Raw genomic sequence first — 13,125 nt, forward strand, 5'->3', positions numbered from 1 at the left:
GTTTTGGGAGAGTGCGCGCACACACTGCGCATGCGTGCGCGCACTCTCCCAAAACGCGTCAATTTTGGTTTTCACGAACTGACACTAACTAACGCTATTGCATGCGCGCACTCTCCGAAAACACGTAAATTTTGGTTTTCACGAACTGACACCCTGTGCAGGGTCACTTCGTGGTAACCAAAAATACCAGAATGGACCAATTTCTTGAAAATTCATTAGTAAAATTCGCTTATTTTAGACGATTTCATCAATTTTAACCTCGTCATGTTAAACTTCATGATACAAACTGCTAATAATTATATGCAAAAAAAGAAAATTTGGATTTTTAATTTTTTTTGTACACATGTCATGCAGAGGGTGTCAGTTCGTGGTGTCGGTGATGAATTAATGGGTTTAGACGTCGAAATCATTCGATTACGTGTATAAACCACTGTGTCCGCATTAAGACACGGCATGCACTATACTTAGACTGTGTTACTAGTTCTCATTAGCAATGTTAATGGTTGATGATGTGATGGTGCAACAGTTATTCAGCACGCAGTGCAGATATACATGAAAATATGTGTGTAAGCACCTGTTAATTTAATCATTATCGTGTTGATGTAGACATGAAAAATGCTTGTTAATCTCTTAATTACATCACCGTTTTCACGAAAGGACGAATTTCATGAAAATCGTCTAATTATCGATATCGTTTTTTTGGTGGAAAATGATTGAATATATCATTATAAAAATCAAATTAATTAAAATCCCAATTAACCTTATTAAAGAATAGGCGCATTTTCCTCAAGTGTCGTTTTGCGTTTTCACGAAGGTGCGAATTTCCGTAAAAACGGGTCACACTTTGCAGAGACAAAAAATGAAATGTTATAAGATGCAGGACGAGTCTATGAAATACCGGCTGTAATGAAATCTGCGCGTACTGTCTCTAGCATTTTCACGAAGGGGCGAACTTCACAGCCACAGGGGCGAATTTGCTGATTGGTCGTTATTTTCGTTTTCACGAACAGCCGCTTCTCTTAATTGATTCAGTTTGCAAAACTAATCGCCTATTTTTCTTCAAGTTTGATACATTGAGGGAGATTATAATCCCCTCTTTTCTCTGATACCTAGATCTTTCATATTCTATGCATTTCCACGTTTCAAATTGTTCAAAGAAAAAGGACCAACTTTAAACGCGATTTTCTCGAATGTTTGTTCCGACGGTGACAGATTAACTTCGCCTCCTCGTAAAACGGTGACGTTTGTTACTGGACTCGAGTATCCCTAATCAGTATCATGAGTATAATGGTAACAGAATGACGTACTTTTTCTTGTTCATTGCTGAATGAGTCATATAAACCGGTTATTTCTGAACCCGTCTGTACAGTACTCGATCAAAGGTACACCGTTTATAAAGATGGTAATCTTGATGACGCTAGTATTTATTGCCAGTTCTAAGTCACCTGATTTGTTCGACCTGATTGATCCATGGAAATCAGGTTTTATGCCTGGGAACTCAACCTGCACACCGTTTATGAATTTCCACAAACTTAACAGTTTCTTGATGCCAAGAAAACTAACGCCTAGATACGTTTATTTATCACTAGTTTTCCCTTCTTAATTGCTATATGTGCACTCCAAGTCGTCTATATATAGGTCAGAGTGATCCGAAATACGGATTCTTATTAACCTGGTAGGGGAGGGGGAACGAAGGTAGGGGAGAAGGGATGGATAGCCGCGCATCTAAATGGAAATTTTGGAGCCATTTAAAATTCCGGGGAACAACCTTGATCGTCTATATCGTAAACGTTCAAAGGATTTTTAAATGTTTCGGGTTAATGTACCTTAAGGACAATCTGGGGATTGTTTTTTTTTCAAGATGTTTTTAATAAAAAAATTCTTACAGCTGAATTTGGTCTTAATTTTACACAAAGCTTCCGGCACGAAATGAAATTGTCGCCGTTAAAAGTGGACTGTAATAGTGGGGGAAAAAAAACGAAACCCAAATGTTGGGACCATTGTTTTAGGGAAGTTCTGCATGTAGCATTTTCAAAAGCTAGAATATTCAAGCCCAATTCATAAACTTTCTTTTAGTACAAGAATAATTCAAATCACTTTTGTATTTTTTAAGTTACGGAATTTTAAACACAACCACCGTTTTAAGGTTCTGTCCGCGGATCATCAAAAAGGTGTGCGTTCTTTCAGCAAAACGAAAACAATGAACACACACATCCCAATGTGATTTGTTTTCGTTTTGCTGAAAGAACACTGAAATGCAATCCGTGGACAGAACCTTAAAACGGTGGTTGTGTTTAAAATCCCGTAACTTAAAAAGTATATGAGTGATTTGAATGATTCTTGTACTAAAAGCAAGCTTATAAATTGCGCTTTTATATCCTAGCTTTTGAAAATACTACATGCAGAACTTCCCTAAAACAATGGTCCCAACATTTGGCTTTCGATTTTTTTTTACTCACCCTGTATTACATTCGCGTCAGTAAAAAAAATCACGAGCGAATGAATAATTGACTGTGATAATATTGGTTGAGCAATATATCACTGTCAACGACCTGCAGGTACTTTGGACTCCGTGCTCTGAATGTAACCACTCCCTGTGGAAACGTAAATTTTCCATTGCACTGCTGAATGAGTAAAATAAGATAGTAAAACCGGATCAAATGCTGTGACCAAAGCACAATAATACAGGAATGCATATAAATCTGTCATTTGCCAGTATGCGAAGGTGCAGTTCAACAGACAACTGTGTCACGATGCTTGGCGTTACTGTTTTTTGTGTGTTTATTCTTGGTACAGCTACGGCTCTAGGTTTGTATTCATCGTGCCACTGCAGGGTCTGGGTATTGTCAAGTATTGAGTGATTCTGTGGTTCAAGCCGAATCAAATATGTGATTATATTGGAATAAATACGAAAAAGAATACAAATGTTCTTTATAACTTTCATTTGTTCATGTTAACCTTGCCAAGACAATGGACAAATATACTTGGTGTGTTTCCATATAAGTTTTTGAAAACACACTGTTTGTTTTCATAATTGGTATGCGCGATGTTGTCTCATTAACTTCCCTTCTTTTCCCATATATAGACGGAGACGTGCGCTTGTCTGGCGGTTCTAGCCAAAACGGTAGAGTTGAGGTGTTACACGATGGTCGATGGGGCTCAATTTGCCTTGATGGTTGGGATTTCAACGATGCTCTTGTAGTCTGTAAGCAACTGGGCTTTCCATGGCTCAACCGTGACGATTGGAACTACGATGGCGGCAATTTGACGGAACTAGTCTGGCTTAGTAACGTTCAGTGCAAGGGGTCGGAAACCAGGCTAGATGAATGTGCGAATGACGGTTGGACAGATCATCAATGTGCCGAGACCAGACAGGCTGCGGCTGTTGCATGTATGGACCAGGAGGAATTTAAAGGTTCGGAATTATAGTTAACTCAACGCCATCCACAATCATAGTTGTTTGAAGGGAAAAATATTAGTTGGAAAGAATCAATTTTTGTGGTCATTCCAAAGTTTCAGGTCGGACACTTTTAAGATTCATTAGAAAGGTTCAATCTTTGACATTCTTTCTTTCTATTTCTGTCCGATTTTTAAATACAGGTCAGCTGTTTCGTCTGTACCTTCACAATGGCAATGGCGCTTTCCTTGAAGAAAATGAAGGACAAGTTATCCTTTCGTATAGAAAAGATCCCGGCATAGATACGAGGGTTTACCTAGTCTGCGATCAGGGGTGGGATCTGGCAGATGCTAACGTTATCTGCCGCCAGAAAGGATTCTACTCGGCAAAACGAGCCGTTACCGACTCCTACTTTGGGAATCATCGTCCATTACCCTCACAAGAAATCGCATATTTAGCCACCGACTTTGCGTGCATCGGTAACGAGAGCAAACTCATCGAGTGTCCGGCCAACTTTTGGTTCCAGGATAACTGTACTGCTAATCACCAAGCAGGGGTTCTCTGCAATCGAATTAAAGGTAAGTCTCAAAGCTAAAACAGATCTCAGAGAACTGTAACCACAAATGGATTCTGATTGTTATAAATAAGGGAAACAAGTGTTTACTGTCGGATGCCTACAGCTCAGATACTTCATTGATTTACTCAGACTAGCATGCGTGTGACATTGAGATGAACGTGCTTATGTACTTAGATATTATGTTTGCTTCTAATTCAAGCCATATTAATCACCCATATTCTCGAGGAAGCCTTCTTTAATCGGGTTCTCGGAATGTACTTTATAAAATGTAAAATATTTTTTTGGAAAAAAAAGAAATTTGAGATTTTGTTACTACCCAAATGATTTATTGGTTAAAATAAATCACTTTGTGCTCAATCAACCATTTTGTTTCAAGGAAAAACTCTGCATAGACAGATCTACTTGAAATAAGGCCGGGCATGATATACATGTACACAAAGAGATCCATTTAAAGTTAAATTTCAGGTGTCTACGCCAATAGGGCGTAGTCCAATTGTAAATTTAGGGAAAATATCCGAAATCCGAGATCCGTGTGGTCCCTTTTGTGATGAAATTACGTCAAAGGCATAACTTATATATAACATGAAAGTATGAACGTATACTCAAAAACTTAATGAAGACAAAGTAACGGGATAAAAATCTTGCAGTGATATTGTAGCTGAATTCTGGGCTTTAGAGAAAAGATATATAGGCAGTTTGACAAATACCAAAAGCGCCCCAGATCAAAGCCTTAGGCCGGGGGGGGGGGGGGGTGGACCATAACATTGAGATTTTTTTGTTAAAGAATTAACAACCCGAGGTCTGTTTCTTTCAAAGAAGTATTTTTGTCGGGACTCAAGTATGCTTTTTTTTAGTTTGTTTTCACTCTTGACAGTACAAGCAGATGTCTCAATCAATGTTCATGTCTCGATCAGGATCTTCTCAATTTAGCTGTATAAAGTTACTGTACCGTTCTTAGTAGAAAATGTGACGTACATGGAAAGCGCATGTACAATACTACATCTGATTCTTATCAACCTTTGTGATCAAAGTGTTTTTGAGATGTTTTGTTTCATATTTTCATGTACTAAAAAATGTGTTAGTAAGCATCACAGCCTTAGGCTAGTACTTCCTGAAGAGACCAAATCCAACTCATCATTTTCTGGCGCTCAATCAGTAATCTCTAAATAAAGATTTTCGCTTTACTTTCGAAACGGTCCACACATGCACCGTCCAACCGTTTTCCATATGTGTATGATCAAACGTGATTTTTTAGACATCCTTTTTAGCAAATAATCGTATCTCGTTTGTGGACATATTGCGGACTTTGGCGGAAATCGTCCACTTTATCCGAAGCGCCTTGTATAAACATGTCTTGAAACTGTCGTCTGCTGCACTTGCATGTGGTGATCAATCCTAAACATTAGCTAGTCGTTCATTTTTCTTTGAAAACGCTTAAAACGTTTAGAACATGTAGATGTACCCACACGGCGTGTACCGTAGGCCTACATTGAATCATCCGACAATCATGGACACAGAAGTACAGTGGGGCAAACTCCTCGTCCAAGAACTTCCGGTTGGAAATATACGTAACTATGTGTTTGCCACAAAATGTCCGCCGTGTCAGAAGAAAACAACATGTTTTTGCAAATCTTTTCTCAGGTACAGTGAGATATTAGTTTAGGTTTTCTACCACCAGATCTTTGAAATAAGTAAACAATCTAAAACATAAAAGTTTCGATGATTTAAGGACGATGTACCCTTAAATGAGTTAGTTCTATAGATAAAACTCTTGTTTTCAGGGATCGGAAGTCCCAAAGCATCCTCAATGCCAGTGTTACAGGACGATGCACTATTTTAAGGGTAGGCTATCGTTCAGCTGCACTTAGTCCACTAAACCGTCAACGATCTGAAGGGAAAACACAGAAAATTGAAATTGTGGAGTGCAGAACAACATGATTGTTTATTATTTCTTTGTTTTTATCTCAAGAGCCTGAAGACTTTCAGTTGAGACTTTTGGGCGGCTCTAACGCCAACGAGGGGAGAGTTGAGTTCCACGTCAACGGAACATGGGGAAGTCTCTGCTTGAAAAAAGACTACACATTCTTCGACGAGCAGAGTGATGTGATCTGCCGTCAGCTTGGGTTAGGGTACGGCCTGGAAGCACCACAAGACGACCGGTTCGGCCGTGGGTCTGGCCCGGTGGTCTTCCCTACTTACGTCGTTTGTTCAGGCGCAGAATCCTCGTTTGCTCAGTGCTACATGCCACATGAACCGGATCAAGAATGTTTGAATCTTGAGGGGAGTAGCGAGGCTAGCGTCATTTGTAGCGGTCCGATTCCAGGTAAGCGTGCACATAACGTGCAAATCTTGCATCAATGACGGTCAAATCGACAACAGTTGCTTTCTGGCAGGAAAAAAACTTTAAAGTTAAAAATATATTAATATCCAAGATAAAAAAAAGCAATAGGCCTGTGTACTAACGACGTCACACCTTTTTCACGTGTGCTTATGCAAGCTTGGTGGGGATATCAGTTTCGTAGCCCCTTAGAAAAGTGTGACGTCGTCAGTACAGGGTTAGTCAAAAAGAAAGTCACTGAATTAGAGGGAAAAAACATAAAAAACGAGGCTCGATCCATTTCATTTCATTTTTTATTTTCATCCATTTTACGTAATTTGCATACTCTATTACTAAATTACGCCTATTTTGATATGAAGATCACAAAATTTGGCTGTCCACCACTGACCATATACCGTTCTAAGAACTGATGAATACCCATTAAAACAATGAAACGTGGACGGTTTTCCCATCTCGATGCATGGACGAGAACTTGCAATCGAAAACATGCCAGAATCGCTATTCATATTTCACAAAAATAGATGACTTGTTCTTCATATTCAAAACCAAAATCTGACAGTAAAAATAATGTTTGTGTATTGACAAAAATGATTAAAATTTGAATTGTATTTAATTGATTGTGTGTAATATGAAACCTCACTCAGCTCAATAGCTTCCAATGGCATTCCATGGACAGCTATAAAAATCGGTTCTTTTAGTAAAACGTGTGCATAACTTCTGATAGCATGGATCAATTTCAGTAATTATATTTTGAGATGAGTGAAAGAACATGCTCTTTTAAGATTATTATTTTGTTGATTTATCATTTTCTCCTCCAGAAACTACACAGAAAACTATACAAGTGTTGATATTTGCACAAAATATTAAAGTCGTTTCGAGACTGTATGTTAAGAACACTTTCCCTGTTCAGTTTCCATTTTTTTCTTTTACAAAGTTCTCAACTGGGAAGTATTCAAATTACATGGACAATTACGAATCTAGAATAATTGCCTATATCTGCATGGATGTTGACCCCCAACTCGGTGCGTCTTAGGAGGCAATTAATCTCTACTTTATACTTATGCACTCTTACGTTCAGAGGACCGAAGTCCAGTCAGTTTTCAAAGACATCGAAAGGACGGCTTGCTTGAAATTTATCACGATGAACGTTGGGGTGCCGTTTGTGCAAACGGCTGGACAGATGCCAACTCCAAAGTCGTGTGCAGAGAACTTGGACTTGGAGCCCCGAAATCGGTATGCGTCATCATTTATGTGAATAGTAAGATTAATTCATAACAGTTGTGGCTGAATCTCAATCTTAGGTGGCATGATCGAAATAATCTGTCGTTGATGTAATTGCCAAACTCTATCACTGCTTAATATACGTCGCAGGTTTCTAAGGGCGTACTTTCTTATCTTAATTCACCAGGGCTGAATTCACAAGGGCTGTACTCATCCCTATCCCAGCAATACAATTTGCCCTCTGACTCCATCTTATTACGAAAAAGTTATACAGGGTGAACCCCCCCCCCCCAAAAAAAAAAAATGCATCATCTGAAACATTTGCCTTTTTTTCAAAAACGTGATCTGTGAATTTGAATATGAGAGTAAAGCTGCGAGTTTTGTATTTTTATTTTAAATACTGCAAAAGAAATCATGAAAACAGCTCATTGGGTTGCCGAGAAAATGCCAATTATGTGACGCAACTCCTTTTCCGGTCCATTCCAATGGCACTACCACATAAGGGATTTACACTTTACCTATCTGTGCTTGAAATGCATGTGGCGCATTGTGTCCTAATCCTAACAAACGACACGGCACATAAAATAACAAGGGTACAACTGAATTTGATGGAAATATCTTTTTTTTTACACCTGAAAAGGTACTTTATCCTTTTTTAGTCCAATAACTTAAACCTTTTTGGCATCATAAATATGTAAATATAAAAAAAAAATTGTACAAATGAAATACAATATTGCGCAGTGGGCTTGAAGCACCATTGCAGAGGATGAAAAATCACTTCTATTACATAATAGGTATTTTCTCAGCAACCCAATGTGCTGTTTTCATGATTTTTTTCAATATTGATTTGAAAGAAAAAACTCTCAACTTTAATCTGATATCCAAAAGATAAAAAATCGCAGATCAAGTTTTTGAAAAAAAAGGCAAATGTTTAAGGGTTGCATTTTTTGGGGGTCACCCTGTATCTTACTTTTTGTATGCGCAGGTTCGCTTTTGTTCATTGTGGTGATTTTTTGTTGACGGCAAATTGGTTCAAATTGGAAATAAGGAGATCTATTCAAACGAAATCGTCGCCAGCGTTAAAGAAAATGGAGAAAATATGCCTCCTGAAGTCAAGGGCATGTGACTCTTACCTCCGGTTAACGTTAACTGCAGCCTATTGTTCTAATGTTCTGTCGTCATGAATATTTAATAAGAGAATTTCGCGGCCACCATATCTTACCAATATGATAGGGTGTGAGACCAATATTTCTGCACATTGCATCATAGTTTACTGAAGGTGTGCCTGCTGAAGTGTGAATGTCATGTGACCGGTAAAAAAATGAGTCTTTTTAACTTTCGATTTCGATGAAACATTTTGATTTTCGACGAAGTAGAACCTGATCGATAATGTTCAATTTTGCTTCACTAGTTCTATACTACGCATTACTTGATGAGATCTGGACCAGTGTTTCTGGGTGATGTATCGTGTACAGGAGACGAGGCTACATTGGACCAGTGCAATCTTGGGCGTTGGTCCGGGAATGACTGTACCCAGTCGACGCTCCTTGGATTGACTTGCAGTGCTAGTGGTTAGTATTCTGTCTGTTGCGAGTTTCCGCTGAGCCCAGAGGGCCCAATGTACTCTTTGCAGCTGTCTCACTGTATGTCTAACTGTCGATTTCTTGTTAGCCAAGCAGTGCTGTCGTATAGGATTACCTCGCTATGTCAACGAATTGGATAAATCCAGCCAATCGTGTGGCCAGATGCATGACTAGATTTCCAGTGAAAAGCCATTCTGAATCAAATGAAATTAACGATAATGGCTCTGGTACCAGCTTTGCTAGTCTTGCCTGGTCTTGTTTCTTATAGTTTATGACAAACAAAAAGAACACATGAAGGCGCACTATATTAGCGGAATCGCTCGACGTGTCCGTTATCGCAAAAGCACATAAAGCCACGTCATCCTTTCGCAAACCTTAAAAGGGCCACACAAAAAATATATAACAACGATAATACTATCCAAAGTGTTGATTTATATTGCCATGTTCTCGGGCCGCTGTGACGTTCAATAGTGATAAAACAAGGGCTTAATAGGTTCTTTGAGACTTGGATTGTATAGGATGTGTAATTGTCTTCGTTACTCAGTCTATATTGAAGTTCATGTAGTATTCTGCTGAACAGATGTTTCATTTCTGTGAAAGTACATGTCGGCATTTCGGTGAAGATTCTATATGCTGAATGATATAAATTGCGGGTCATTATTATGACTCGTCTAACAAAACATTTTTGTGTATTTCTTTGTCTTCATAGCTCGTAATGTCGTCACGGCTGCAGTACCATCCATTCTTGTATTCGCCAGCCTGGCGGTTTTCCTGCACTAACTCGTGTAATGATTCCTTCGTCTTTCCCAGGTGAAAGTGCGATTGGACATAGAACCTCATGGTTGCTAATTCTTTGTACGGATTTAGTTATCTGCTGCATTCCTTAATAGTGTGTATACGTTTTGGAAAAATTAGCACTGTTTTTCTTTGTTCTTGTGTTTGTCCTTGTCTAATCTTGACAGTTTTGTACTGTTAGCCTTGTAATGTTCTGCTTATATACAGACAGGAGCCTAGGCTTGAATGATATTTTAATCTAAAAGTTTTTATAAAGTTTGATTAAATTAAAGTTCCTGGCCATGTAATATGTGATATGCTTGTACTGGGGTTATAAGTTCCTGTTCAGTTTGACCCGCAATCCAGGTTCTGTTTGGGCTACCTTTTCCAGGTCAAAAGCGACACTTTTCTGGATCGAAAATGATACCTTTCCGGGTCATTTTGGCCTAGAAACCTTAGCAAAACGTGTCATTTTTTTTTTACCTGGAAAGGGTTATGCCAAAGCTTTCGGGTGAATATGATCAGGGACTTTTTCTTATAAGGTGCGTACGACGCTTTAAATTATATTTTCATGACCTTTCTTTAAAAAATAATCACAAGTGTACTAACCATGGATGGGGACTAAAAGTGGTATTTTGTGTGCATTGGAACACAAAAATGTACTGCAAAAATGAAGTATACTCAGAAACCCTTTCTAAAGAAGCACACGTTGGAAACACTCGATGAAATACACATTTCTTTTTCAATAACCGTTTGTTATCAGTAAATGTACAATATTAATTAATGTATCTTATTAATAAATCGTCACCGTTTTTAGGAAGGGGCGAATTTCATAAAAATCGTCTGTTTTTCGAAATTTGTTTTTTTGTGTGAAAATGAATAAATATATCAATATCTACAATCTGGTGAGGCTATACTTTCAAAAAATTAATTAGAATCCCAATTAACCTAATTAACGAATGGGCGAATTTGCCACAAGTGCCGTTTTGCGTTTTCACGAAGGGGCGAATTTTCAGTAAATAAATACATTGTAATACAATGACGCTTTATCATCGAAGGGGCGAATTTCAGGCGCACGCAAAAAAAAAATGCATTGACTCAGACCGCAGAAGGTTGAAATCTGCGCGTAGTCACTTTAGCGTTTTCACGAAGGGGCGAATTTGCTAATTGGTCGGTTGTTTTTTTTTCGTTTCCAGGAACAGCCACTTTTCTTAAGCACGGTTCATACTTCACGCGAAAGCTTGTGCAAAGCGATATTCATGTCGTCAACAATGGTGGACGCGCTTCGAATGTATTGTTGACGTCACGAATTTCGCTTCGCTTTCGCTTTCGCGTGAAGTATGAACCGGGCTTTAATTGATTAATACTGCAAAAGTAATCACCTATTTTTCTTAACGTTTTCTACATTAATGTATCTTATCAATAAATGTATCTTATCTTTAATGTAACTTATTAATAAATGTATCTTATCAATACATGCAATATTGGTTTAATGCGTGTGATGTGTAGCGTAAGCTTACAGTCCTGTTCCGCGTGCGGCCCGTGAGGCTTTTCGGTGACCTATTACGGACGCGCGGCGTCATCACTGCTCCCCAACTGCCCTTTCAGGCAAGTATTTTCTTGAGTCTGTGCATTCTTGCTTTCCACGACAGAACAACCTGAAGTCTCTGAATCCGCTTCGTGCAGAGGTACCCCCTCATCGGTTGAAAAGAGAGAGAGGCTGGTGGGGAGCCGTGAAATCTGTTTCAGTCGGACGCCATCTTGCCTTCGTGGTTGACAGAAAAGTGCCAAACATGGGTTGGCAAAGAGAGCTCTAAAGTCTAAGGCCAAAAAATAAAGTCTCCGGTTTCTGGTATGCGCCCACGTCGCCGTAGCCATGCGCGTCGGCAAAATGAAAACGTTTTTTTTTCAATAAAAGATGATGTCTCAAAACCGCCAAACTCACTGGTTTGACTGGAATCCTGCTGCTGCACAATTGTAACGTGTTTTTAGATGGGGTTATGATCGAGAATAAGCTTTATGTGGCCTCTGTGGACTCCCATATATTTGCACTAAGTTTAGTCGGGCACCATTTGCAGTCATCAACCGACATTTGAAGCAAAAAAGACAGGTAAAAAAAAAAAAAAGCTGCGTCGCCGCACTACTTTTTGGGGAAGCTCCATATCAGAAACCGGAGACTTTTTTTGGCCTAAGGCTGCACACCTGTAAATAGGCCTAAACCCATCCGCCAAGCTCATCAATAAAAGTTATACCCTCAAAATATTCTATACTAGAGAGTTCTTAGAGCCATAAAATTGGGGATTTGAAGAATATGGCAATGAACCTCATGGCCCAGACTTGGGCCTTCCAATTCTGAGTATTTTGGATGCTATTGGGCTCGAAAGTGGCGCTATTTTCTCATGTTGTGGAGGGATCGTTTTCCAAGATGGCTACTTTTCCGCTTTGGGAAAAATATGGGTCGTCTTCTTTGGGTGAGAATTTCTCGAAAAGTCAATGGTCAACCTACCAAAAATTGAAAATAAAATAAACGATGACAAATTGATCGTCATTTTTCTGTGCAGCTTAAATACCTGTGAGAGTTCTGAGTATTTTTTGAAAGAATTTAGAAGTATGGGCATATAGCACTAGTGTCTATGGGAATCTTAATACACTGTTACACCCTATAAGAATGACAAACATGGCCTCTTTGCGCATGCGCTATGCCGCAGCAGTGTTTTTTTTTTCAGCGGGCGGAACCTATGGGGAGGGGCCAAAAGTATATTAAAGGTATCAACAAGGGCTGTTCCGCAAAAAGTGCTCCTAAATCGTACGCGTAAGGAAGCCGTAGGCCATCAGTCAATTGGAACAATTGCCAGTTGAAAAAAGGGGGGGGGGGCCCGAGGGGGGAATTTTGAGCTTCAAAGTAGCTGAATCTCAATTCACAGTCGTTGGGGGCGCTCCAGCTAGCAGGCGCATAAAAAAGCGGCACTGTTTTAGGCCTAATTTTGACCTTTTTTCTTTCAAATTTTTTGATGGAATATCATACGGATCCTTCAACTTGCCGTAAAAGTGGTTTGGGGAAAAAAAAAGCTTCTGAGAGCCATAAAATTGGGGAATTGAAGAAATATGGCAATGAACCTCATGGCCCAGACTTGGGCCTTCCAATTCTGAGTATTTTGGATGCAATTGAGCTCGAAAGTGGCGCTATTTTCTCATGTTGTGGAGGGATCGTTTTCCAAGATGGCTACTTTTCCGC

The 13,125-nt window shown here is 39.2% G+C and overlaps 1 protein-coding gene across 1 annotated transcript; it reads left to right on the plus strand.

The window, feature by feature from the left end:
- Nucleotides 1–2,753: 2,753 nt before the first annotated feature.
- LOC119745199 (deleted in malignant brain tumors 1 protein-like) lies at nucleotides 2,754–6,335 on the plus strand. The gene is made up of 4 exons (XM_038221421.1): nucleotides 2,754–2,808; nucleotides 3,086–3,415; nucleotides 3,601–3,975; nucleotides 5,944–6,335. Exons 1-4 carry the CDS (start codon nucleotides 2,754–2,756, stop codon nucleotides 6,333–6,335), a joined length of 1,152 nt encoding a protein of 383 aa, XP_038077349.1.
- Nucleotides 6,336–13,125: the final 6,790 nt, after the last annotated feature.

This window comes from Patiria miniata, unplaced genomic scaffold (assembly GCF_015706575.1).
Source record: "Patiria miniata isolate m_02_andy unplaced genomic scaffold, ASM1570657v1 HiC_scaffold_7, whole genome shotgun sequence".
NCBI lineage: Eukaryota > Metazoa > Echinodermata > Asteroidea > Valvatida > Asterinidae > Patiria > Patiria miniata.